The 27,573-nt window shown below is 45.5% G+C and overlaps 1 protein-coding gene across 21 annotated transcripts in view; it reads left to right on the plus strand.

The window, feature by feature from the left end:
- The window catches only part of mical3a (microtubule associated monooxygenase, calponin and LIM domain containing 3a), a 93,500-nt gene that overhangs the window by 25,041 nt on the left and 40,886 nt on the right, over positions 1-27,573 (plus strand). For 15 of the 21 annotated variants that reach the window (XM_042111362.1, XM_042111360.1, XM_042111367.1 and 12 more), the window contains exons 2-17: positions 5,253-5,681; positions 6,113-6,320; positions 6,786-6,902; positions 7,115-7,216; positions 7,594-7,749; positions 11,757-11,857; positions 16,235-16,492; positions 17,455-17,570; positions 18,518-18,644; positions 19,152-19,248; positions 19,406-19,435; positions 20,022-20,169; positions 21,524-21,720; positions 23,319-23,431; positions 24,071-24,127; positions 24,409-24,594. In XM_042111362.1, the coding sequence (XP_041967296.1) occupies positions 5,382-5,681; positions 6,113-6,320; positions 6,786-6,902; positions 7,115-7,216; positions 7,594-7,749; positions 11,757-11,857; positions 16,235-16,492; positions 17,455-17,570; positions 18,518-18,644; positions 19,152-19,248; positions 19,406-19,435; positions 20,022-20,169; positions 21,524-21,720; positions 23,319-23,431; positions 24,071-24,127; positions 24,409-24,594 (2,313 nt within the window). In that variant the 5' untranslated portion in view covers positions 5,253-5,381. Of the gene's footprint in view, positions 1-5,252; positions 5,682-6,112; positions 6,321-6,785; positions 6,903-7,114; positions 7,217-7,593; positions 7,750-11,756; positions 11,858-16,234; positions 16,493-17,454; positions 17,571-18,517; positions 18,645-19,151; positions 19,249-19,405; positions 19,436-20,021; positions 20,170-21,523; positions 21,721-23,318; positions 23,432-24,070; positions 24,128-24,408; positions 24,595-27,351; positions 27,457-27,573 lie in introns of all 21 variants that reach the window. The other 6 variants (XM_042111365.1, XM_042111379.1, XM_042111382.1 and 3 more) reach the window with 2 other exon arrangements.

Here is a 27,573-nt window from a genome sequence, read left to right on the forward strand (position 1 = left end):
GTTCTGTGTTTGTGGATGACTTGTACACTGAGTGTGTATGTGTTTGTGTATGAGTGGGTGGGCTTTGTGTGTGCGTGTGTGTGTGTGTGTGTGGATGAGAACAGATGGACACAGGGAGGTAGACTAATCCCTGATCCCTGTCATTGTGTTTCTGTGGCAAATACCAGATGCACACTGGATTCACAAGCAGGAAACACATTACAAACACATACATTTCAAGACACTGCTGAACACCCTGATGCAGTATGATGCTACATCTTTACTGTAAATGAAAATACATCTCCACCAATCAAAGGATAATAATTCTTGACAGGTCTTGATTTAAAGGTGGAGTCATTCAAATCCAATTTAGAATTTTGTCATTTGTCACATATTGCTTCTTGTCTTTTTTTTTAATTGATTAATTGATTACTGGTAATTGTTGCTCTCCTCCAGCACACACTGGTACCTGCAGGTTAATGATTAATTGAGTAATTGATTAATTGTTGCTGTCCTCAAGCACACACACTGGTACCTGCAGGTAAAATAAGTGAGGTGTAATCTCTACTGGACCCACAGGCTGCTTTTCACCTGCAACCTGTAGAAGTGTGTGAAAATCCCGCCCATGTGCCTGAACACCTGAATGTCCACATCCACTGCAGCCTCAAGGCCGCCGTCACTTTCTGTCACTTGCCCATGCACACCAATGCTTCAGTTTTTAACTGACAAGCATTCAATGAGCAATGCCTTTTGATTGAGCAGCACCGACGGAAATAGGACTGAATGGTAATCTACACGGTGGCGGCCGGCTGCAGAGTTCACTGTAGTGTGCTGGGTTGCATTGAAAACAATGGAATGGAATGTCCTGCACTCATGCCTACTTGCGGAGGGCTTTAGTTGTACTACAGAGCCACGTTCCAGACCTAAAGGAGACAGACTGGTCCTGCAGGGGAGGATGAGCGATGACCACGCTGATTTCCGTGGCCACCGTCTCACTCTTCCCTGGGGGGGGGGGGGGGGGGGGGGGGGGGGGGGATGAGCACGTCCCAGCGGAGAAGAACTAGCCAGACAGACACGCTCCAGAATGAGGCATAGCTGGCTGAGATGACGGCAGGAGAAACATTGATTTTTTTTCTCTCTCATGTGTCTGAGCTAGAGTGCAAACCATTATCATCTGGGAGTGTGTTGTTGTTCTGGGCCTTCATGTTGGACGGTGGCCCAGAAGGGTCAAACACAATTAACATTTCGGAAGACAAATGCACAGGATAAGAAACATGATGTTGTCCTGCAAACATTTCTGAACCCCCGCACCTCAGAGATATCCTAAGCTCCGTGCTGATCACTAGTAAGTGTTTTTGTATCTGTGCGAGTGGGGGAACAGGTTAGGACTGTGGACACTGTGTGCTTTTTTTTGAAGTGGTGATTTTAATGGTCTCACCAGTTGTGGTTTGTATCTGGCTGACCCTCAAACCCTCTTGAGCATTGGGGACAAGATGGCTCCTCTAATGACCTGTCCACTTGTGTGGTACTGTGCCACTCCTGTGTGCTACTTTGGAATGTGTTTACGCTGTGGGTAAATTCAGTGGCAGTGTTAACATGAGGAAGGGAATTCGCCGCTGGCCGCTGATAAGCAACTACAGAGGGTCCAGCAGTGTTCTGTGGGTCGCTTGGCCAAAACAAGAGTAGCATGACATTTCACACACATGCAGGCATGCTCACAGTAAAAATGTTCCCTGAATTGCTCAACATGTCACCTCATCTCTGTGATTTTTTTTTTTTGCTTTGTTTTGAAGGACCGGACACTAACATTACCCCTTTCGTGTAAGCCTCATTAAATCAAAGCAGGTCATCTGCCAGTGTGGTGCTGCAGTGGGCGAGACGGCGGGAAGCGCTAAGTTCCGATGTGACTAATAGGTCCTGTTGGTTTCTGTGAGAGTACCAGGTTCTGTTTCCTGCCGCGGGGACGTTGTTATTCCCAGGGGCCCGACCGCTTCAGAACGACTTCCTCTTTGTCATTCCCACCAGCCCGCCTGGCAGTTCCTGCTGCACTGACTCATCTCGTTAGCGAACATGTATTTGTGGATGGGTTCATGCCTGCCATTAGCCCTGATGGGAGGATCTGCAGGAGTCGTGTGTGTCTCTTACTGATGATGATGATGATGACTGATGATGATGGTTGGGGATGATGATGCAACATGCAAACACTTGCACGTCTGCCAAAGACTGGTAAAATATCAGGGTTGAGCAACAAGTGATGAGGTCGTGGAAAGATGCTAGTAAAGATGTTCATCCTGTTATCTGTGACCAGTATGAAGGATGGGCACTGGATTTGAAAAAGAAGTCCATCTTAAAGGTGCACTATGCAAGATTTTCACCTTTCCGAAGCCAATTTGATGGTAAACGAACTTGTAATAGGTGAATCGTTCACCTAGCATAGCTACACAGCATAGATGTAGTGAGAAAACCAGCTCTGCAACTTAAAGAATGGTGGCCTGACAAATCTTTACCTTGTCAGTAGATATAGCTCTTTGGAGTTTTTGCCTGTTGTTAATCCTTCACCTCCACAACAAAATCGTTTTCATTGTGTACAGGTGGGATAAATCACGAGACGTTTGCTATTTACAACAGCAGAGTAAAATATAAATATATCGCGACTCTAGAAGAAGCTCTACAGTCGACAAAAATACCTTAACCTGACTAGTGTGCTTTTAAAACCCTTCTGATACAGGCAGGAGGAATTGAGAGGTTGGTCCAAGAAGTTACTAGTATAAATGAAAGCTGAGCTATGCTAGTAGCAGTTGCAGCTGTCTCTCTCTCTCCCTGTTCTGTGTGTGTGTGTGTGTGTGTGTGCGCATACTGTGTGCTGAATCTGATATTCTTATTCTGACAAGTATGTAAATAGCTGGCCATGTTTGTGTATTTGCTCGCCTTTTGCTTTAGGACTATATTTGGTAAAAGCCGACATAATGGTCACAGAGTAAAGCATGCAGTTGTAGATTTTAGAAGTAGGTTGTTGCTTTGACTCCTACATGGGCCTGTGTTTCTCTGAGACAATGTTAAAATACCAGCCACATTTTGCTGTAGAATTATGTGCCTATAGCACAAAACTGAGTGTTCTAAATAAGTGGTCCCCAAACTACGGCCCGCCAACTCATTTTAGGTGGCCCCCCAAAACATGTCTGTGGTATATAGCATCTGGCCCGCACGGGAGTACGACATCGTCAAACTATAACCTCCGTAATTTCCCCATTCATTCTCTATGGCGAGTCTTAACAGTACACATGTAATACTCTTTTTGTCCACTGGTGGTTGTTTGCGTTTGCCATCGAAAACGGAATGAAATAGGCCTACCTGCAAACAATGTAAGAGGCCTATGCTGACTGCATCAGTGCTCAAAGTATTCTAAAAGTTTATCAATTATTCGTTAATAACTAACTAACTTCTATTCAAGTCATATTTCTGGGACTTTCTGGGATAATTATTTCTATTTTTATTCACACGTTCAAATGTTCATACAGAGTTCAAAGTTCAGGTGAGTGAAAGTTAGAATGGTGGTCATTTCAGATGTGTTTGCCAGCACTTCATAAAACTCTCATAGTTTGATAACTTTAAATTATTTGTAGGATATCGCTTGTTCAGAACTTTTTACTTTTACTTTTTATTAGTATTATTTCATTTGAGCTACATTTTACACTGATATGGCATGGTGGCAACATAAACACAGCTAGCAATGGTATTAAATTGCAGTAGCCTATGATTAAATGTAATGGAATATTCAACTAAGGTAGACTGCTGTTGTTCACAGCACTTAGCTATTTATGGTTGATATACTCCGAGTCTCTTGCCCTCTCTTAGAGCCAGGCATAGTGAGCTGGCCCTCGGAAGAAAAAGTTTGGGGACCACTGTTCTAAATAATGGTAGCCTAGGACTTGTTCACAGACTCCATGTCAAAGGCACACAGCGCTGGACTGAGTAAGAAGGACTCTAAACAAATTGGCAAATACTGTTCTGTGTCAGCAATCATAGGCAGTGTGTATTTCTATTTCTACCTTTACTATGCACAGCACACTTATTTATTCATGTGGTTGGGACTGTTCGCTCAGTGTTTGTATTGTCATGTGAAACATCACAGGCACTTATTTGGATGCTGTGGTGTTAATCAGTATTAGTCATTCCTAATGAAAATAATCGCGAGTATGTGTGCGTGTGTGCACACGTGCTCTTGTTATGTGGTGATATGCTTGCAAGTACGGTATGCAAGTAGCTTGGACTATTTGCCTATTTGCTCGCATTTTGTTATATATTTGGTAAAAGCCGATGTAAGGGACACAGAATAAAGCCTGGATATTATTGCAATTCAAAGTAAGAAGGTCCTCCATATCCTCTATATATCCGTTTTAAGTGAGTAGTTCCTCTATATCCCAGATAACTGTAGCTGAAACGGGTAGATAAGTACCGGTAGGCTACTTAATCTATCACAGAATTAAATGCTGCCTGGCTGGTAGTGTGTTTATGGGATTTCACAGTAAATGAAAACTGAGCTTCCTTTGGAATCTCTTTCTGTGCTCTTCCTGTTTACAAGGAGTCTGGTGCGTCGCGTCCGTTGCTGAACTTGGGCTCGTTGTGGCTCAGCCTTCTTATCACAGGGACACTGCCCCATTTATATCTATATAAAGCAAGAGGTCCTGCCCTGCCACGGGCTTAGTCTGGACACTCGAGGTCACGTCTGCCTCTGACAGTGGCATGTGCAGACACACACACACACACACACACACACACACACACATTCCTGAAGTTCACAACAAACCCCAGTTAGGCTAGCTTCTGAGTAACTGATCCAGGCAGGATTAAGACTGATATGTGTTGGGTCTATGCCTAGCTTCAGATGCCTGTATGTATACTGTATGTCATTGTGTATGGATTATTTATATGATAAAAGTAGCTGTTTGATTCTAAACTGACTGGTTGACTATTTGATCTGACTTATTGGTTTATTTAATTTACAATTCTGGAATAGTTGCTTTGTGTCACCAATAGCCCCTCTGAAATGTATGCTGCAACAACCAAACTTTTCACTTCATCTGTTAAACCTGTAATTGTAGTCTATTTGGAATGAGTCCTGCAGAAAAAAATAGACATTTAAGATGATTTGCCAATATGTTAGTCTGGCCTAATTCCTGCGATTATATTCAGTGGTGTGAGACACTAATGATGGAAATGGTGTTTCCTGGTTTGCTAATCTCCGTTCCTCTTTTTCTGTTTGTCTCTTGCAGTGAGGATGAGTGAAGCCGGGAGCTAATCACAACCCCCCCTCGCGCTCAGACTCACTGAGTGACCCCTCCTTCCTGTCCCACGATCCCTGGCGGGCCGTCGGGGGTGTGTGTGTGGGAGGGGGGATCGCCATGGCGGACCGTGGAGGGGGGCCAGGTGTGGGGGTAGGCGGGGTTGGTGGTGGCGTGCAGGTGAACCTCTCCCATGTGCTGTTTGACCGCTTCGTCCAGGCCAGCACCTGCAAAGGCACGCTGAAGGCCTTCCAGGAGCTGTGTGACCATGTGCAGCTCAAGCCTACTGAATCGCGCATCTTCTACCACAAGCTCAAGTCCAAGCTCAACTACTGGAAGGCCAAAGCTCTGTGGGCCAAGCTGGACAAGAGGGCCTCGCAGAAGGACTACAAGAAGGGGCGTGCCTGCGCCAACTCCAGGGTAAGGCCGCTTTCGATGTGTGCCTCCTATGGAGATAAAACGGTTATAACGCAGTTATTTTCAATCTATGCTGCACACTGACAATAAGAATCTCTAAATGCCATCGTGATGTTATGAATAAAACACTGGATATGTTGTTATGGATTGTGTCTTGTGTATCTTTGTATATGGGCAATTCCGCGCAAAACTGTCACATCCATAATGGCAACACAATGCCATGGTCTTTAGTTGATGTTATGGATGTGACAGTTTTGCGTGGAATTGCCCATATAACTATGTGTGATATTCTAAGCATTTGTGTATTTTGATAGATAATTTCTCTGTGTGTGTGCACATGATGTGCGTGTGTGCACTCATATTTGTGTGTGTGTGTGAAAGAGAGAGGGAGAGAGTGCTTCTTACACTTGTACACATGTGTGTTTTCTGTGCAGTGTGTGATCATTGGTGCGGGTCCCTGTGGGCTGCGGACGGCCATTGAGCTGGCCTTCCTGGGAGCCAAAGTGGTACTGCTGGAGAAGAGGGACGCCTTCTCCCGCAACAACGTGCTGCATCTCTGGCCCTACACCATCCAGGACCTCAGGGGACTCGGCGCCAAGAAGTTCTACGGGAAATTCTGTGCCGGCTCCATCGACCATATCAGTGAGTCACGCTAACAACACACACCTACAATAGTACCTCTTTCCAGATTATCCTCTATATTCAGAACCTTCTGTACCTCTCAGTCTTTCTGGAACGCTAACGGTAACACACTCCTGAAATACAGTAGTACCTCTTTCCAGATTCTCCTCTATTTTCAAAACCTGCCTCTCATTCTTTATGTTACATTCATTCAAGTCACTTTGAGAAGTTTTTTCCCTCCTCCTCATTTTGCTTTGGTCTTTGCCAGTTGCCCTTGAACTACTTTAGTGGCCTTCAATGACACGCTGACTCCAATACAAGACTGCTTCACTGCTATGTGTAACTACATCAGTGCTAGATACTAATTTCTCGTTGTCTTGCTGAATTGTACCGATTTATATGTGTTTGTGTGTGAATATGTTTGTGTTCAGTATATGTTTCAATGTGTGGGTGCGAATATGTTTATGTTTTAATGTGTGTGCGTAGGTATTCGTCAGCTGCAGCTGATGCTGTTGAAGGTGGCTCTGCTGCTGGGAATTGAGATCCATGTGAATGTGGAGTTTAAGGGCCTCATCGAGCCACCGGAGGACCAGGAGAATGAGAGTGAGTCTGCCCCACCACATCCCTCTCTCCCTGGGCTTCAGAGGTAGGGGAACGGCCCCTACTGGAGCATGCAATACAGCTGCTAACTCCTCTCTCTCTCTCTCTCTCTCTCTCTCTCTCTCTCTCTCTCTCTCTCTCTCTCTCTCTCTCTCTCTCTCTCTCTCTCTCTCTCTCTCTCTCTCTGTGCATGTGTGTCTGTGTGTGTGTTATAGGGATAGGCTGGAGGGCAGAGGTGCACCCCAGGACTCATCCGGTGAATGAGCTGGAGTTTGACGTTATCATCGGAGCTGATGGGAGAAGAAACACTCTCGCAGGTAAACAAGAAAAGACACACTCACTCTCACACACACACACACACACACACACACACACTCACACACAGACACACACACATTCATGTGCACATACATCCAAACGTAAACACCATGTCAAACAGGCACATAGAGGTATGGACACACATACCGGAGCTACATATCCCTACAGACACACAACCTACGAAACACCCATTAGTTACAAAACAATTTCTGAGAATGTGAACTGCTTTTGTGTTTGTATTTTCTCCTGTGCTGTGTGTGAATGAATGGCTATCTATGCCATTGTATCTGTATGGGTTTGCTTGCATGCATCTTTTCTTTTGGTCGGCAGAGTGACCTGGCCTGACCTCTGACCTTTACCCCCACCAACTCCCCAGGCTTCCGCAGGAAGGAGTTCCGGGGGAAGCTGGCCATCGCCATCACGGCCAACTTCATCAACCGGAACACCACGGCTGAGGCCAGTGTGGAGGAGATCAGTGGTGTGGCCTTCATATTTAATCAGAAGTTCTTCCAGGATCTACGGGAGGCCACAGGTAACTCTCTCCTACTCACACCCACTCACTCTCTCTCTCACACACAATCACACACACACACACACACACCGTGCAACACGCCTCCAGTGTAGAGCCACACAGCTGCTTCTGCCTGCTTTGCCGTGTCAGACTGGGCTCTTCTATAGATTCCGTCTCTTAGGCTGGACCTGATCAATAGAACCTAATCACTGGGCATTCACATTGGCCGAAAGCCATTAGTGTTTGACTGATGGATGACAGGGGTCTTTCGGTCAGACCAGACAGAGTCATACTGACAGACCTGTCTGTCTGTGTCGGCAAATGCTATTAGATCATTAGGTTATGCCATAGACATTTAGACTCTAGCTGATAAATGCAGTCCTCGTATAGATCTGTTCACTAATGTCTGATGATGAAGCCCGTCAGTGGTGCACTGTCTCTGTTGGGACTTAAATCATTATCATGTTCCTATAAAAGAAATCTGTAAAATCGATATACTGTAATTTAAGTGTTTAACAGGGGGTTAACACACTCATAATTATGTGCCCTTTCACATACAATAACATAACAAATATGTTGTATCTATAACCTACCTTGCAATTTGAAAGGCATTATGCAGATTTAGTGTGAAATGTATGCGTAAGGTCTCAGTGTGCTCACAGAATTATCAGGCATCTGCACTACAGTATTTTACATGACTAGTCCTATATATTTTTTAAATTGACCTTTTCCATACTGGTTAGATTGTACACATGCAGGTCTAGACGAGCTGGCTTTGAAGCGTCAGATGACCTCCGAGGCAGTGACTGCCAGCTTAGAGCAGCAGAAGGTTCTGTGGCAGCCTGAGGAATGTGGAAGCTGTGCAGTGTGTTGTGCAGCAGACAAGGGCAGTCCAAACTGCTAGATGACCCTGGTTTCACAGTGGCTATCAGTGGTAGGACTTGGCTTTAGGTGACTGGCAGTGGGAGCTTGCGGGGGCCATTAGATCACTCATTTTAGAGCATGACTAGACGAAAGATAAACATTGTGAGCACACACACACACACACACACACACACACACACACACACACACACACACACACACACACACACACACACACACACACACTGCTCATGGCTTTCAGTGTGTAGTGTGGTGGTGTAACATTGATCAGTGTAAATGCCATGCCATCGCACTAAGTAACCAGAGGTTGTTATGGCATCATGTTGTGCGTCTAATAGGAATGTTGTAAGTGGCTGTGTGCGTTTAGATGGCATTTACACTGACATGTACTTAGTGTTACATGCTTTTATCCAGCGGATATTGTTACCACTGAGGTGGGGTTCAACACAGGCAAATTAGAGCCCAACAATTGAGTCTGTGTTTTAAAGCTTGTGAACAGAAAAGATCTTACTTACTTAGTTACTTAAAGGTGCAGTCAGCGATTGTACGTGTGAGTACACTGTATAAAAAATGATCTCTCTAGACAGCCCAGGCTCCGAAAACTAAAAACAAACAAAATGGGGGAAGCCTGTCCCCCAAACAAAAACGAGTTTCACTGGGAATATCGAAGGGAGGCATAAGCTACCTCTCTGGTGTGTTTCCTTGGTTAAAGTATAATGTACTTTGTTTTGGACAAAAGCTTATAAATGTTAATATAAACATAAACATAAACAAACCTGACTTCCTGCACACTTGCTGACTGCACCTTTAAGGAAACTGAAGGATCAACTGTTGTTATAACATTTAGCATGCCTGCTACTTCTGTTACATTCATTTAGCATGCCTGCTACTTCTGCTACATTCACATTGAAAGGATGAGTCAACTGTCAAGTGCATATAGATTTCTTACAAGGTTTTAGGTGACTGTTCATATGTGAGTGTGCGCCTACCTGGGTGTGTTTGGAGGAAGAGAGGAGGGTGTGGATGAGTGTGTGTAGATGTTGGGGTTAGGCTGATGAGTTAGTTCTGGGGAGGAGAGGAGAGGAAAGGCTAGTTGGAGGAGGGTGTGGTGGACGAGTGTGTCTAGATGTTGGGGATAGGCTGATGAGTTGTTTTTGAGCCTTTCAAAGTGGATTTGTTCAACTGGGTTGCCCTGTTTATTGTGTCTATGCTTTAATGCCTTTGTATGCAGGAATATGTGCACACTGTTTACATGAGTGTGTGGTGGTGCATAGGTGTGTGTGCTGGAGAGGAGAGTAGAGGCTTGTGAGAGGAGAGGAGAGGAGAGGAGAGGAGAGGAGAGAGGAGAGGAGAGGAGAGGAGAGGCTTGTTAGAGGAGAAGAGAGGAGAGGAGAGGAGAGGCTAGTTAAAGGAGAAGAGAGGAGAGGCTTGTTAGAGGAGAGGAGAGGAGAGGCTAGTTAAAGGAGAAGAGAGGAGAGGCTTGTTAGAGGAGAAGAGAGGAGAGGAGAGGCTAGTTAAAGGAGAAGAGAGGAGAGGCTTGTTAGAGGAGAGGAGAGGAGAGGAAAAGAAAAGAGGAAAGGCTAGTTAAAGGAGAAGAGAGGAGAGGCTAGTTAAAGGAGAAGAGAGGAGAGGCTAGTTAAAGGAGAAGAGAGGAGAGGCTAGTTAGGGTAGAGGAGAGGAGAGGAAAAGAAAAGAGGAAAGGCTAGTTAAAGGAGAAGAGAGGAGAGGCTAGTTAGGGTAGAGGAGAAGAGAGGAAAAGAAGAGAGGAGAGGCTAGTTAAAGGAGAAGAGAGGAGAGGCTAGCTAGGGTAGAGGAGAGGAAAGGCTAGTTAAAGGAGAAGAGAGGAGAGGCTAGTTAGGGTAGAGGAGAAGAGAGGAAAAGAAGAGAGGAGAGGCTAGTTAAAGGAGAAGAGAGGAGAGGCTAGTTAGGGTAGAGGAGAAGAGAGGAAAAGAAGAGAGGAGAGGCTAGTTAAAGGAGAAGAGAGGAGAGGCTAGCTAGAGGAGAGGAGAGGAAAGGCTAGTTAAAGGAGAAGAGAGGAGAGGCTAGTTAGGGTAGAGGAGAAGAGAGGAAAAGAAGAGAGGAGAGGCTAGTTAAAGGAGAAGAGAGGAGAGGCTAGTTAGGGTAGAGGAGAAGAGAGGAAAAGAAGAGAGGAGAGGCTAGTTAAAGGAGAAGAGAGGAGAGGCTAGCTAGAGGAGAGGAGAGGAAAGGCTAGTTAAAGGAGAAGAGAGGAGAGGCTAGTTAGGGTAGAGGAGAGGAGAGGCTAGTTAGGGTAGAGGAGAAGAGAAGAGAGGAAAAGAAGAGAGGAGAGGCTAGTTAAAGGAGAAGAGAGGAGAGGCTAGTTAGGGTAGAGGAGAAGAGAGGAAAAGAAGAGAGGAGAGGCTAGTTAAAGGAGAAGAGAGGAGAGGCTAGCTAGAGGAGAGGAGAGGAAAGGCTAGTTAAAGGAGAAGAGAGGAGAGGCTAGTTAGGGTAGAGGAGAGGAGAGGCTAGTTAGGGTAGAGGAGAAGAGAAGAGAGGAAAAGAAGAGAGGAGAGGCTAGTTAAAGGAGAAGAGAGGAGAGGCTAGTTAGAGGAGAAGAGAGGAGAGGCTAGTTAGGGTAGAGGAGAGGAGAGGCTAGTTAGGGTAGAGGAGAGGAGAGGCTAGTTAGGGTAGAGGAGAGGCTAGTTAAAGGAGAGGAGAGGAGAGGCTAGTTAGGGTAGAGGAGAGCTGGTGACGGGCGGTGAGGGAGTGCGGGTGCTGGTTGCGTTTGGGCAGGAAGCCGTCTGCTCGGGGCCTTTTGTGTGGTGCTGGCCGGCCTGGCTGGGCTGCCGCAGTGGGAGGCCTCTTTGCTGTTTGTGTTTTGAGTCGTGTAATCGCGCTGGCCTGGCGCTCACAGCGGCCTCTCTAATGAACACGCTCAAAGGTTCCGACCGATGCTGACTCACCAGCCGCACAGACCAGGGAGGAAAAAATGAACCTCTTGAACAAGGCGGCTAACAAATGTCTCTCTCTCTCCCTCCCTCCCGCTCTGTCTCTCTGTTCTGCCTTTCACTTGATCTCTCATGTCTGTCCTCTCTCTCTCTCTTCCTCTGTCTCTCTCTTTCTCTCTATCTCCACCTCTATCTCTATCTCTTCCTCTGTCTCTCCACACTGATTGGATTATGCAGGGATTGACCTGGAGAATATCGTCTACTATAAGGACGACACGCACTACTTCGTCATGACTGCCAAGAAGCAGAGTCTGCTGGAGAAAGGAGTGATCCTGCACGTAAGTGATCCGAGTCCCTGAGCTCCTTTTGGTGTTCTCCCTTTCCCTCTCTCTTCCTCTCCCTCTCTCTTCCTCTCCCTCTCTCTTCCTCTCCCTCTCTCTTCATCTATCTTTCTCTTCCTCTCCCTCTCTCCCTCTCTCTCCCTTTCCCTCTCTCTTCCTCTCCCTCTCTCCCTCTCTCTTCCTCTCCCTCTCTCTTCATCTCCCTCTCTCTTCCTCTCCCTCTCCCCTCTCTTCATCTATCTTTCTCTTCCTCTCCCTCTCTTCCTCTCCCTCTCCCTCTCTCTTCCTCTCCCTCTCTCTTCCTCTCCCTCTCTCTTCCTCTCTCTCTCTTCCTCTCCCTCTCCCCTCTCTTCATCTATCTTTCTCTTCATCTCCCTCTCTTCCTCTCCCTCTCTCTTCATCTATCTTTCTCTTCCTCTCCCTCTCTTCCTCTCCCTCTCTCTTCATCTATCTTTCTCGTCCTCTTCCTCTCCCTCTCTTCCTCTCTCTTCCTCTCCCTCTCTCTTCGTCTATCTTCCTCTTCCTCTCCCTCTCTCTTCATCGATCTTTCTCTTCCTCTCCCTCTCTTCCTCTCCCCTCAACTCAACTCCCTGCTCTACAAGATATCTATTCCAGAAGAGTACTCCTACTCCTAAGATTCTGAAGGACTCTTCTCATCCTAACAATGGATTATTCCTACCGCTGAAATCAAGAAGACGCCTATGTAGTCACAAAGCCAGAACTGAGAGACTCAGGAGAAGTTTTTATCCCCAGGCCATCCGAACTCTGAACTCACACTATACTGACTTTGCACACATTCACTCCTCAGCACTCTCAAACATTTCCCAACTCTGAACTCCTCAGCACTCATGACCCCCCCCACCACATACACACACACACCTACAAGACTTTTAGCACTTTTACATCCCTCTCCCTATGCTACAGACCTTTTATTTATTTTCTTATTTCATCACACGTCAAAACACACACACACACACACACACACACATGTCTGACTTTCTCCAACTTTTGCACATCTCCATAGAACTTTTTATTTATTATTTTTGATTTCTCCTCCATCTACCCATGTCCTTGATTGCCTAGCCTTTCTAGGCACACACACACACACACACACACACACCACACACACACACACACACACACACACACACACAACCAACAGGGAACAATATGGCCCCATGATTAGGAAAGAAAAAACCAGCAAGGTGGCACTTTTGACCCGTGTATTGCTAGGTACGTCCGCTCCCAAAAAGTAGTGATCACTTAAGCATTAAACAAGGAGGCGCACACAAGGCTTGTGTGGAAAAATGTGTATTGTAGTCGAAAAGTTACAAAAGAAGTCAGAGGCTTAAACTGGAGCAACAGACGTTTCGGACCAAGTCCATTTTTAATGTCTCCAGACCATTTAAAACAATTGAAAAGGTACAATACAGTATATAATAAGACAAGTAAGTGCATCAGTGAGTTCTAGTCAGGTGATAAGTGCTAGAATTAGCAAGGCTAGTTCTAATTAGTGCACACACACACACTGACACACATGCAATTGTGCACATACTGTATGTGTTCATGCCTTCATGCATAGAGCTGCCTGCCTATGCAAACACTGTTTACTGTCTAAACTTGGGCTCTTCATGTGTCCTTGACCTAAAGTCACCCCAGATAGTATGTCTTCTGGCTATTACAGTGTGGCAGTGCATACAGTGGAAACACATGCATGTAGACACACACACACACACACACAAATGGAAAAACAACACACACAAAGTCAATAAGAAGGAAGTTTGCTGTGAGCCATCACACACAGACGTTTGAAAAAAAAGACTCCGACACAAGTCACAAGCTCACTTTAAGTCGTGTGTGCGAGCGTGCGTACGTGCGCATGTTCCATAAGTTGTAGCTGTAAGAGTACCATCATTGTAGAACAGGGTGAGCTATTTGAGGTCACTATTTGAGGAGTAGTGAAAGCATGTGTGTGTGTGTCTGTCTGTGTGTGTGTGTGTGTGTGTGTGTGTGTGTGTGTGTGTGAGTGATTGAGTTTTCACATGCAGCTGTTGTCACCTTAGAGGGGTGAGAGCATACTTGTTGGGACAGGCTGGTGTGTGTGTGTGAGATTGTCCCTGTCTGTGTGAAGGAAGAGAGAGCAGGGCCTGGTTGTGGAAGCATGAATCAGAGTATAACGGCCTCTTAAATCCAGCATCCTTCTCCCTCTCTCTCTCTCTCTCTCTCTCTCTCCCTCTCTCCCGCACTCTCTCCACATAGTCATGGCTAAGGAATTCAGCTTTCGCCGCCCTCTACCAAAACACACATACACACTGACCCATTCTCAAGATACACACACACCCTCTCATAACATTTTTCCACAAAATAAATAAGTACACTTTCTCTCTGTGTAAAAGAACACTCATACTGGTATGTTGCATACACACACACACACACACACACACACACATACACACATAAGACAAACACAAGTTCATTGTCCTGTTTTTAATAACCACCCCCCCCCCCCCCCCCACACACACACACACACACACACACACACACACACACACACACACACACACACACAGAGCAGTTATGGTTATACATACACTATATTTGTTTGAAAGGAAAGTTATGAATCACAACTGAAATGTCATGATTTGACACTTGTGCAACCGCACGCCTGTTGCGCCTCCATCCACAGGAGCCTCTCACATTCTCCTGAACAGTTACTTCTGTTCTGTCTGTTTTGTTGTTGTCCCTGTCCCCTGTCCATCTCCTTACTGCCCACGGTCACACTGTTCCCACACACTCACTCCCCACACACACTCCCCACACACTAGAGTGCGGATCGGGCCGCAAATGTCTGTCCGAACCCGGCCCGCGTCCGACAGAGTTGCGTCTGAACCCGACCCGAACCCGACAGGCATTTTCATTTTTATGTCCGAACCCGACCCGAGCCCGACGCAGATGATGCCTCAGTTATTCTCATGCTAGTGATTAAACATTCACGTTTGTGGATAGCCTGTCTTTTTAGCCCATTAAACGGAACACACAACAAATTGTCTACAGAATCAGATGAGCGTGCACGCACGCAGGTCACACACAGCGCACATTAACACAAGAGGCCCAAGCAAGCATAGCCTAAATAGAATTCTTGTCTTACCATTGACGAAAAGTCTTAAAAATGAACTGCAACAGTCGTTGAAACTACAGTGCCTCTGTCACTGAGACATATGCAGCATCGACGTTAATTGGGGCAACTCGAGGAAATCCTCATCCAGTTGAACGAGACGACCTTATAGCCTACCGGTAGCCTATGTCTTTACCACAGTATGCAACGCAAATAATCTTAAAATCTCCTGATAGGCTAACAACTTTTTTTAACGTCACTCAAGACTGTCCTTATGTGCATATGTGCGATGTGCATAACCTTTGTTTATGTAGTCGTGAGACGTGACAACGCGTGTGCATTTCAGGCGGCATGCCTGAAATGCGTTGTGACGATAAACAAATCTTGCACACAGGAAGAAAGCTATTAGGTCTTTTTTACATTTTAGTTTATTCTCAAAAAACAAACGTTTGCATCATGTAAAGCAGACCTGTTGGTTACCAAACATAATAAGGAATTTAAATGTAAAGCTTCCAATGCATATCGCCCCCATGTGTCCGAACCCGACTAAAATTTCTAAATATTTGTCCGAACCCGACCCGAAATTTGTCTGCCAGTGCGTTAAGTAAATTTGTCTTGATAAGACTCCTTAAAATAAGTCAAAGTCTTCTTAAATTAAGTCAAAATGATCTTTCGAGAGAGCGCTAGGGAAGTCTTTTCATACTAAAAATAATACCAAATAGATTTTTGGATCTTATTATAAGATTAATAACACTTGGTTAGATTTAATTTTTTGCAGTGCACACACTCCTTCCCCACACACACACTCCCCACACACTTTCCCCACACACACACACTCCCCACACACTTTCCCCACACACACACTCCCCACACACTTTCCCCACACACACACTCCCCACACACTTTCCCACACACTCACTCCCCACACACACTTTCCCCACACACTCACTCCCCACACACTCCCTCCCCACACACACACTCCCCACACACTTTCCCACACACTCACACCCCCCACACACTTTCCCCACACACACACTTTCCCCACACACCCTTTTGTGCAGTTTCCATTTTTTATCTGTTCTAGAAAAGTATGTGCAAAATATTTGCCTCTTATAATTCTTTTTTGACAGTTGTCAATTGACTGTTTCTTTCTCTCTCCCCCTCCCTCTCCTTCTCTCTCTCTCTCTCTCAATCTGTCTGTCTCTCTCGCTCTCTCTCTCCGTGTCTCTTTCTCTCTCTCCCTCTGGTCACTTCCCCAGGACTACGCAGACACGGAGATGCTGCTGTCGCGGGCCAACGTGGACCAGGCGGCGCTACTGTCGTACGCTCGCGAGGCGGCCGACTTCTCCACCAACCAACGGCTGCCCGCGCTGGACTTCGCCATCAACCACTATGGCCAGCCGGACGTGGCCATGTTCGACTTCACCTGCATGTACGCCTCGGAGAACGCCGCACTGGTGCGCCAGCGCCACGGACACCAGCTGCTAGTGGCCTTGGTCGGAGACAGTCTGCTGGAGGTGAGGGGACTGGACTGGACAACAACGACAACAACAACAACAACAACAACAACAACAACAACAACTTGCATTTATATAACTCTATATCAAGGCACCCAAACGCTTTACAGTAAAGGGAGAACTTCCCCTACCATCACCAATGTGTAGGCCTAGCACCCACCAGGATGATGCACGGCAGCCATTATGTGCTAACACGCTCACCATACACCAGCTTGAGGTGGCGAGTGAAAGAATGAATAAATTCATATATAAAGTGCCATGGGATCTTTAATGACCACAGTGAGTCAGGACCTCGGTGTAAGGTCTCATCAGAAGGAGGTTAAAGGTCACATTCAGTGGGGTGGGAAAGAGAAGGTGGGAATAGTCCAATCAAACCTGTGCAAAACTCAGTTTACCTGCGTACAGGTACCCAGTCAGAGAGTAAATGGTTACATGACTGCAAATGCGGTCTCATACCTTCCTAGCCATGTACAAGCTGAGGGTTTAGAATTAGCGTATTACAAGTGGAGTAATACTTATCCTAGCAGAACTGAAGAGAGCACAGCCTAATGCCTGCTGTCTACTAGAGCGAGAGAGAGAGAGCCTATTGAAGATGAGAATAGCTTATCAGCTGGATTAGATCTGTGATAAGATACCGTGTGCGTGTGCGTGCGTGTGCGTGCATCTGTGTGCATGTGTGTGCATCTGTGTGTGCGTCTGTGTGTGTCTGTGTGCGTGTGTGTGCGTGTGTGTGCGTGTGTGTGCGTGTGTGTGTGTGTGTGTGTGTGTGCGTGTGTGTGTGTGTGTGTGTGTGTGTGTGCGCCGCGCGCATGTTTTCCATGATGGATGATATATGGAATGCTGAGCATGTTGCAGAACATGATGTGTTGTTCTGATTATAGTGTGGTATGCTGTTTGTGCTGACCATTTGGTGTGTGTGTGTGTGTGTGTGTGTGTGTGTGTGTGTCTCTCTCTCTCCATAGCCCTTCTGGCCCATGGGCACTGGTATTGCCCGAGGGTTCCTGGCCGCCATGGACTCCGCCTGGATGGTGCGCAGCTGGGCACAGGGCAAGACCCCCCTGGAGGTGCTTGCCGAGAGGTGAGGGAGCCAGAGGTCAAAAGGTCACCAACAGACCGTGTTCTCGGAGCATGCTCTCTGAAAGCCTTGACGAGGGATATTCTAGAAATTTCCCATGACCGATAAATTTAATCCTCCATGCAACTTACTCGATTAATCGCACACACGGCATGAAAATGCTCCACATACCTCACTCAACACGAGACACTTTGGCCCCTCTGTAGAACTTGAGTAAATGCCAGTTATAATTGTACGGCTTTATTTCATGACGTGGCTGGCTGCTCTCTGGTATTTGGTGAGGGGGCTGTGATTAGAGGCTGAGTGATGCCCCCACAGGACTGAGCTCCCTGACAGGAGGCGGTGTGTTGTTTCCACTCGGTATGGAGCCCAGGATCAGAATAGAGGGGGAGAACACTATGGTATGGGCGGACATGCCTGCTTGAGAGCTAGGACTTATGTTAATGCAGTATAGTGTGTGTGTGTGTGTGTGTGTGTGTGTGTGTGTATAGATGGTGTCATGGATGTTTGCATTTGTGTAGAGGTAATGTAGCTGTGTGTGTGTGTGTGTGTGTGTGTGTGTGCATGGCTGCATTAGTGCCTTGTGAATATATGAGTAAGAGTATCATTAGTGGAGTAGCTGCAGAGAGCCCCCTGAGCCCATCTGCTGCGGGCACTTCTGGGAACAGAACAGAGTTTCTCTACTGCCCTTAACACACTTAACAGAGCCGGACATCCTCTCCACTCTTCTCTATTTCTCTTCTCCACACACACACACACACACACACACACACACACACACACACACACCTCTCTACCTCTCATCCTCCTCTCTCTCCCTATACACACACACCTCTCAACCTTTTCTCTTCCTGACTCATGTAACTCTTTTGGATTCTCTCTCTCTCTTCTATTTACTCTTTTCTTTTTTCCTCTCCTCTACCTGTGCTAATCCCTCTCTTTTTCTCTAGGGAGAGTATCTATCGCCTCCTGCCTCAGACCACGCCTGAGAATGTGAGCAAGAACTTCAGCCAGTACAGTGTTGACCCTACCACCCGCTACCCCAACATCAGCCTCCACCTGATGCGACCCAACCAGGTGTGTAGCAGTGACACACACACACACACACACACACACATTCCATACACAGACACAAAGACGTCTAGACATGCACATCTTTAAACAAAAATCTCTCAATATGTAACTTTAGTTCCCTACTACTATTTCACACACACACACACACACACACACACACACACACACACACACACACACACACATACACTTACGCACACAGATACACTTATGCACACACACATTCACATACACATGCACAGCCACATGTCAACCATACAAGTCGTTGCGCACAAATAAGTTATATACCATCAGAATATTGATTCAGAATATCTGCAGATATGTATAGACTCAGAAATCAACTCTGCCCCGGCATGTATATATTCAGTCATGTCAGCCTTCTAGATAAATGAAACGCGGCAGACACGTAAGCTCTAACCATTTGTGGAGAGAATGTTAGAACATCAAAGCCCATTAAATGTGGCCCTGTCACACCATGCTGCTGGGTTAATAACCTCCTGTGGCGTGCAGGTGCGGCACCTCATCGACACCGGCGAATCCAAGGAGACGCTCCGCATCGACATGGAGAATGTGGTCAACGCCTCCACGCCCAAACTGAGTCGTAACGGTAAGACACACCCCTTCCACCACCCACAGGATGTGATGTAAAGTCTCCGTCCATAACAACGTATTGTTAACCCACGGTGAACCAGTTGCACGTGTGTTTATATGTGTGTGTTTATGTACATGTGGAGTGATGCCTGATATGCTCATTCTTATTCTAGAGCTGAGGCTGTTTGAGCAGCAGTTGCAAGGTAACTGGGAAGCCCAGTCTGTATCTGAGTGCATGACACCTAATATGGGCCCGTCATGGCCGCCGGTCTGCCGCAAGACATCTGCTCATGTGACATCAGACTTACATGAATGTTGTGTTGCACTGTTCGTCTGATTTTGCTGTTTTATAACCGCAGCGCTTTGGATGAGAATCTCATTATTTGCTGTACATCTGACTGTGTGTTCACTAACTGGATTAAAGACACACACACACTCCCGTGCTCACACACTGAAGAGAAGAACGGTTCATATCTAACTGAATCATGGCATTCATCTGTCAAACTTCCCCTAACCTTCAAAGCCATCATCACAGCATTTGAGTGTCTGTGTGTGTGTCTGTGTGTGTGTCTGTGTGTGTGTGTGTCTGTGTGTGTGTGTGTGTGTGTGTGTGTGTCTGTCTGTGTGTGTCTGTGTGTGTGCGCGCGCTAGGTGCATTGTGCCATAGCTCTCCTCTATTCTGGGTTGTGTAGTAAAGCTCCACTAACAGCACCCTGTCCTGTCGGAGGCTGACGAGTGTGTGTGTTGGTCGTCTGGTTAATCCTCCCCTCTCTCGTCTCTCCTCCCCAGAGTCAGTGGCGCGCTCCAGCAAGCTGCTCAACTGGTGCCAACGCCAGACAGAGGGCTACCGTGCCGTCGCCGTAACTGACCTCACCACCTCCTGGAAGAGTGGCATGGCCCTCTGCGCTCTCATCCACCGCTACCGACCAGACCTCATGTGAGTCTGCTACACCCCTTCATCCCTCTCTCTCCCTTTCTTTCTTTCTTTCTTTCTTTCTTTCTTTCTTTCTTTCTGTCCATCAGTCTGTGTCTGGCTCCACATGTAAACAAGAGAAAAAGTGAACAGATGGAGGAAAGAAAGAGAGAAAGGAGGAAGAGTAATCTGGGCTAGTCCTGTCAGGACTGACATTGGAGCCCCCTCCAGGTGTGTGTGTGTGTGTGTGTGTGTGTGTGTGTGTGTGTGTGTGTGTGTTAATTGGCTCCCTCGTTTGAAACGGTAGATCACTACAAACTGAATGCACAGGGTCAAAGGTCATCTGCTGCCCTGTCATGCTCAACCTGCTCAGTTACGTCACACCCACCCACCCATACATATTTGCATACTTTCCCTCTCATGCAAACGCAAGGACATACACATTTATACACACCCTTGCATATCCTCTTACTTGAATGCAAGCTACATACTTGCACCAACAATCTCAAGCACACACACGTTTTTCGTTTTTCGTTTTTCATACTGTATATTCACATAATAAGATTAAATATATTCTAATTAACATACGTATGGATACCAGTGAATGGCATTTAGTCTGTAGCAGCCTGACACTGACGGCTGTAGTAGATTTTAAACAGTGTTCGCATTAATCTGTCTGGCTATCCCAATGGGCCTAACATAGTGTTTCCTGTTAGCCTTTCGGATCGGATTTGTGGAAGTAACTGTGAGTGGCAATGTTTAGTGCTACTGATGACTGCTGCTAGCATTAATGTTGGCCTTCAGAGATGCAGCGGTACTGAGCTGCGTTGATGGTCTTTGGGGTAGCGGCTGGGATTATTACTGCTTGAGTGGTTATGATCCTTTAGTCTTGTTGCTGTGATTCATTTGTGGTGCCATTTAAAGCTGTGGTAATAATCACTAGGATGATGGTGTGTGGGGAGAGAGCACGGTGTGACCTTCAGCTGCGGACCGTTATGGGCTCTTTATGTGCCCTGTTAGCTTTTATTGTTCCCATGACTACCAAGTGCGGTCTGCAACCCTATTAGGCGTTCCTGGAGGGAAGTGGTATGTGGTGTCTCACCTCCCTGATTTTATACCTGACCTGATTGAAAGTGTGTGTGTGTGTAAGTTTGTGTGTGTTTGTTTTTGTCTTTTTTTAACTGTCATGGATGTGGATCCAGTTTTGGATCATGTTTCAGTATTCATCTGTTCGTGTGTCATTCTATACATAATGCATAGGGTTGTATATTTGTATGCCTTAACATTTTGTGTACATTGATTTAACTTGTACTTGTGTGAGTATATTCCTGTGCATATGTTTCTGATGATGTCTGTGTAATTGTGTGTATATGACTAGTGACTTTGACTCTCTGGATGAGCGGGACGTAGCCAAGAACAACCAGTTGGCGTTCGACGTGGCAGAGCGAGAGTTTGGCATCTCACCCATCATGACGGGGAAGGAGATGTCCGTGGTGGCCGAGCCCGACAAGCTCTCCATGGTCATGTACCTCAGCCAGTTCTACGAGATGTTCAAAGACACTCTGCCACCTAGTGGTGAGTCAGACTAACACATTCCCACTCTCTTTGGTATTGTCCAGGGGTGGCTAACCAGTCCAGCATCAAGAGCCAAAAAAAAAATTCCACACAACTTAAAAGAGCCGCACAACAAAAAAGATGCCTAGGCTACAGTTTAAATAGGCAGTTGGCAGAAGCTACAAATAATCATTTTCAGGAATGAGTAGCAAGCAACGAAGATATCTGACACACATCACAAATCCCCCCTCACTGAATGACTTATTAGCATGAGCAATGCTTCAATGTAACAACTGATATGATGCCAATGTGACCGTCAAATGTTCCATCGAGTGTTCAGTAGCTACATTTTTTTAAAGAAAATACACAAAAAGAAAACGAGTCTGCTTCTCTGACTGACGTCTACAGTATATAGCCTACCTTTACCTTGTACTTGCAAAGGTCAGTGCCTTTGGGAAATGTTCAGGTTTGAAGCTTTATGCATCAGTTAAATCTGGCATACCAAGTACCAAACTAGAACACGTTTTTTAACAATGTTATTTTGGGTTATGTTGACATATCAACCAGACAGATTATGCTACAAAAAGATAAATCCTCCTTTTGAATATCCCGTGTTCGTCCTCCTATTTGCGCTTAGCTTCAGGGTTTTCCTGATTGCAACAGTAGCATTACACCTGGCTAAAGAAATAAATGTGTCTGCTTCTTTTTTCCTATCCATAACATGACAGTAAGATTATTTTAATTTAAACATTGCAGCCTAACTATGAGTACTATCAAATTATGAAAAGCATTTTCATTTACCAGAAATATAGGCTATTTCAAAAAATAAAAAACTCTAAGGCCAAGAAGTGGGAACATCAGTTGAGCTGCCGTGAGCCGCACGAGAGGAGGTAAAGAGCTGCATGCGCAGGTTCGCCACCCCTGGTATTGTCAGTCAGCCCTCTGGAAGTTTAAGCTCCACATGCAGGAGTGTTGGTTGGCTGATATGGGACAGGACTGTTGATTTATTTGTTTTATAATGGAGAGGATGTGGAGAAGTGTTATCAAGTTTAAGTTTATTGCCATTTCAACAACTCAGTTGATAGGAAAGTGCCTTGGTGTGCACAACACACACCATATACAGTATACAGTATATATTTATATGTACACCATACATTTATATATATATCTATGTCTATATATATATATATATATACTACCTTTGAAAAGTTTGGAGTCACAAATGTCCTTGTTTTTATCATTAATGTTGTAAATGACTACTGCAGATAGAAATGGCTGATCATTAATGCAATATCTACATAAGTATACAGATGCCCATTATCAGCAACCATTCATCCAATGTTCCAAAGGCACATTCTGTTTACTAATCTGATATTATTTTAAAAGGCTAACTCTTTTGCAATTGTGTAAGCGCATAATGTAATCTGATATATATATATATATATATATATATATATATTGCCGTTCAAAAATTTGGGGTCACTTTCCAAATTCCATTGCACTCCATTATAGACAGGATACAAGCTGAGATAAGTTGCATTGTTTTTTAATCAGGACAGCATTGTGTATGTGTATATATATGGCTGGGCCTTATCCCCTCTCTGTCTCCCTCCTCGCAGACAACCATAGCCCTGAGGAGAGGGCGACTGCCATCTCCAACACCCAGAAGTCTCACCCCATCTCCTTCCTCAAGCTCCACCTGGGCTTCAACTCCAGGAAACGCACCCCCAAGGTAAGCCACCAACGCCCACATGCCCATTCCATACCCACCTGCCAGCCCTGCCACATGGTGACACAGATGATACTGTACTTACTGATGCCTTTATCCAAAGCAAGTTGATTATTACATTACAAGGGCCAGTCTCCCCAGAGAGTTAATTGATTAACTCCTCCACCCCACTCGCTCCTTTATTACTGTTTTATTTTATTTAATTCTACTTTGTCTCCTGCTGAATGTATAGTGTGTTTTACAAAGTGTACAGTGAACTTGTACTGTCCCTGTATATTTTTATATGTTGCTTTTTTTGTTGCTTTTGTGTCTATGTTCACGTATACTGTCCCTGTTTGATGCTTTTATGTTGCGTTTATGTCTATCCTCTTTTCTTCTTGTACAGTGTCCTTGGGTGACTTGAGAGGCACTTTAAATAAAATGTATTATTATTACTAAGTGTCCTGGTCAAGGTTGGTTTGAAACCACTACTTTCCTGGCAACTGTATGCTTGACCTTTAGTCATTATGCTACCACCGCCCATCATGATGATAGGAGTTGGGATATACCGGCAGTTTGTTGGGTGCTTAACTGAATATTACTGGAACGCTGTTGTGGATGGAACACAGTTTCAAATTTGTATTTTCGTGTCTTTTCTTCCAGGACAAAAAGGATGAAGACAGTTTGAGCAAGAAGCTAAAGACTGGTCAGTCTGAAGAGGTAAGGGCTGATTATCAAGAGATGGCTCAACATTGCAAGCAAAAGTGTTTATTCGGATAATCTGATTATTCTTTTGTGTCTTGAATTGGTATTGTAATGGTTTTTGACACTGAGGTTCTTTGCTTGTCCTTCAGGACATGGTTTGTCTTTTGCACAGATACTTACCCTACATTTGGTGTTTCTAAGCATTGCCATGTGTTCCGGTGTTTGTATGTGCCTGGGTATTTACTCTGGATGTTTATGGCAATTTACGCTCACATTAATGACTTGTCTACACTCAGGATGATCTTCAGCGAGGTTACCATGATGACCGTTCGTCCGCCTCCACGGCACCCTCGGAACGGAAGGTGGACGCTGCGTCAGCGGCGGCGAATTACAACAAAATCAAGTCCATCCAGACACAACTGCAGGCCAAGTTTGTGGACACAGCCTCCAATCCAGCGCCCCCTAGTGGACTCAGGAGACAGGTGAGCAAAGAAAGGCAGGACAGACAACCCTGGAGAGACGCCTCGAGGATTCAGAGGATTGGTCGTGTGGAGTGAGGATGTTGTAATGATGATGGAATGTTGTTCTCAAAGGTTGTGACCCATCAAGTCTGAGGCACAGTATGACAAACTTCTTTTCCATAATCACAGATTCTTAAGCGTATCAGGGCAGGGGAGTGTCAGAGGACTTCAACTTTCCCGAAATACTTTGCTGGACTTCCTTCCTGGAATATTGAATACTATTTACTTTGGATAGGTTTGCTTCGGGCTGGTGATTTGTCTTGACGACATTCACAGTGTTTTGGTTAATCTCCCTCGACAACAGCTGCCAGTCCCCTGGACCTCAGACATGCTGGTTGGGACTGAAGTCATATCTTATGCTATGCTGTGCCTCAACAACCCATTACATGTAGATTATTGAGTTTCCCTATGGGAAGTTGCTATCTATCTATTAGGCAGCACCATTCACACACACATACTAATAGTATTCATTCAACATTCAACTGCATAACCAAATAGGTGTGTCTCTAAGGCATTTCTGATGGCACAGAAAACAACATTGAGCTAAAGGTAACTTAGAGACAAACTAAGATGTAAAAAACAAGTTTTAGAGTCAACATTTAGTAGAGCATCACACTATTGTCCGATTCATTTTTTTAATTTCAGAGTATCTGTGTTGGTTTTGAATGTTTCAACCAGAAACCCTTCAGGAACAGACTGAAACACTCTACAATATTAATACTATTTCACACAAACATACTCTATGGGCATTTGTGGATATTTGTCGTTATTTGTGGGTGGTAACAGATATGCCATGTTGTTGGAGGTGCAAACAAAAGCTGCATCGCCATTGAGATCACATAGAAAGCAGCTGGCTCAAGGGTTATACAAGTATTTTGTCATGTTTAGTTGTATAATGAAAGCACAGTTTTTATAGCTATCCATGTGTGTTCACTTCTGGCTCCTTAGCTATAATTATGGTAACTATAACGAGCTATTTGACGTCTTTAGAACACTAAACATATCATAGGTGCCTAATGTTGAGTTACTCCATTCTAAATTTATGATCTATTGCTATTGTTTACCCAAAGTAAGTCTGTTTAGAAGTTAACTGATGGTCAAATCAACCAAATCTCTGATATTGTTTGCACCTCCAAGTGGTCTGTGACGTAAGCTTGTGTGAAAGAATGCATAGATTTTAATAATATGGTCTGTGGTCCTGCAGATTCATTCTGTGTCCATCACAAGAGTAGTTAAATCAGATAATTGATGTCATATCCACTAGTTGATGTCATATCCACTGTAGTGTGTGAAGCAGTCTGCAAAGCATGTCAAAGCTCTTAGTCCCTGCCCAGACCCCAGCCTTATCTGTTTCAGCTCAGTCCCCACTTCACTCCAGTCCTTACAACATGCATGATGTTGTGTTCTGTAGGGTGTGTGTGTGTGTGTGTGTGTGTGTGTGTGTGTGTGTGTGTGTGTGTGGTGCACTGTAGGAGTTGGCATGTGTTGACAGGCAGTTAAAAGCAATGCAGTCAGAGACGTTATACCTGACAACATCAGTCAGTCTGTCTGGAGGGCATGTTCCTGAGGGAAGTGGGTGCAAGACATGAGTGGGCCATGATTCCCAGAGAACGCACTGCACCTGCTGATGAAATATTTCACTATTGCCTTATTCTGCCATCGTCTGTCTCTTTGGATAAAGGCCTTTATTGAGCTCAACAAATGGTTGTCAGATGGAACCAGGCCAGGGGGAGGGGGAGTATGGGAATTGGAGTCGACAGCAGAAGCTGGTTTGCGACGAGCACAGGCAGATAGGGCAAGTGGCGCTAACAGCTGAGGTGTATGTGGGGGGGGTGGAGGATGGGTGGTTTGTGTGTGTTGTGGGGGGGGGGGGGGGGGTCTCTATGGGGCTGGTGGATGGATGAAGGATTATTTCTGGAATAACCCGCGGCTGTGTGTGAGTGTAACAGAGAGAGTGTGAGTGAGGGAAAGAGAGGGAATGTGTGTATGTATCCATGTGATGATCTGCTTGTGTTTGTGTGTCCTGCTCATAGACATTGGGTATTTAGCCTCAGAGTGACCAAAGCTTAGGATTTAACAGCTGTTTATGCGAGACTAACTCTGTCAAAGTCATATCTCTGCCCCATTTGCTGAGCATGTTTAGGATGGCTGCCAGGACTTTTTAGTGTGTGTGTGTGTGTGTGTGTGTGTGTGTGTGTGGGTCTGTGGCCTATTTTGCAATAGATTGTGCAGGGAAGACACATAGTGCCTGCCTGACTCTATCATATCCCACACATGACCTTGTCTCTGATGTTTGTGCAGCGCTGCATTACATTTGATTCTCTGCTGAATCCTGCTCTGTTTGCAAGCGTGCATTATGATGTCTGACCCTTTAATACTCCTACCTTTGCTCTGTCTTGTGCATGACTTATTATTGTTTATTTTAACTAAGAGGAAAATCTATATTGCTGTATGGATTTCCCACTTGGTTGATGCATGCTGTTATTTTTGCATTTACAAGTTTTCCTTGCATGTTTTTTTTTCTCATATGTTTTTTGTTGTGTTTCCTCTCTCTCTCTCTTTCTCTCTCTTTCTCTCTCTTTCTCTCTCTGTCTCTCTCTGTCTCTCTCTCTCTCTGTCCTCCCACCATCATGCATGCTGATGTGTGGCTATGGCTGGCTGTGTCCTGGCGTCTCATTGGCCACCTTGCCTGTCAATCCTGGTCTGTGGTGCTAACAGGGGGACTCGCTGCCCAATCTGGTCAACTTGCTGTCCCCCTCCCCGCCTCCCTCTCCTCCCCCGAAAGAGCCAGTTCGCATGGCCCCCGTCCCTGCATGGAGACAGGTAAAGGGTGGACCCCCGTAACCCGCCTGACCCCCCAAACCCCCCCACACTAACCTCACCGCTCTCCTCTTCTCCAGGACTCCCTCACAGAGTGATGGACTTTCTCATAAACAAAAG

The sequence above is a fragment of the Alosa sapidissima genome, chromosome 11 (genome assembly GCF_018492685.1).
Source record: "Alosa sapidissima isolate fAloSap1 chromosome 11, fAloSap1.pri, whole genome shotgun sequence".
Classification (NCBI taxonomy): domain Eukaryota; kingdom Metazoa; phylum Chordata; class Actinopteri; order Clupeiformes; family Clupeidae; genus Alosa; species Alosa sapidissima.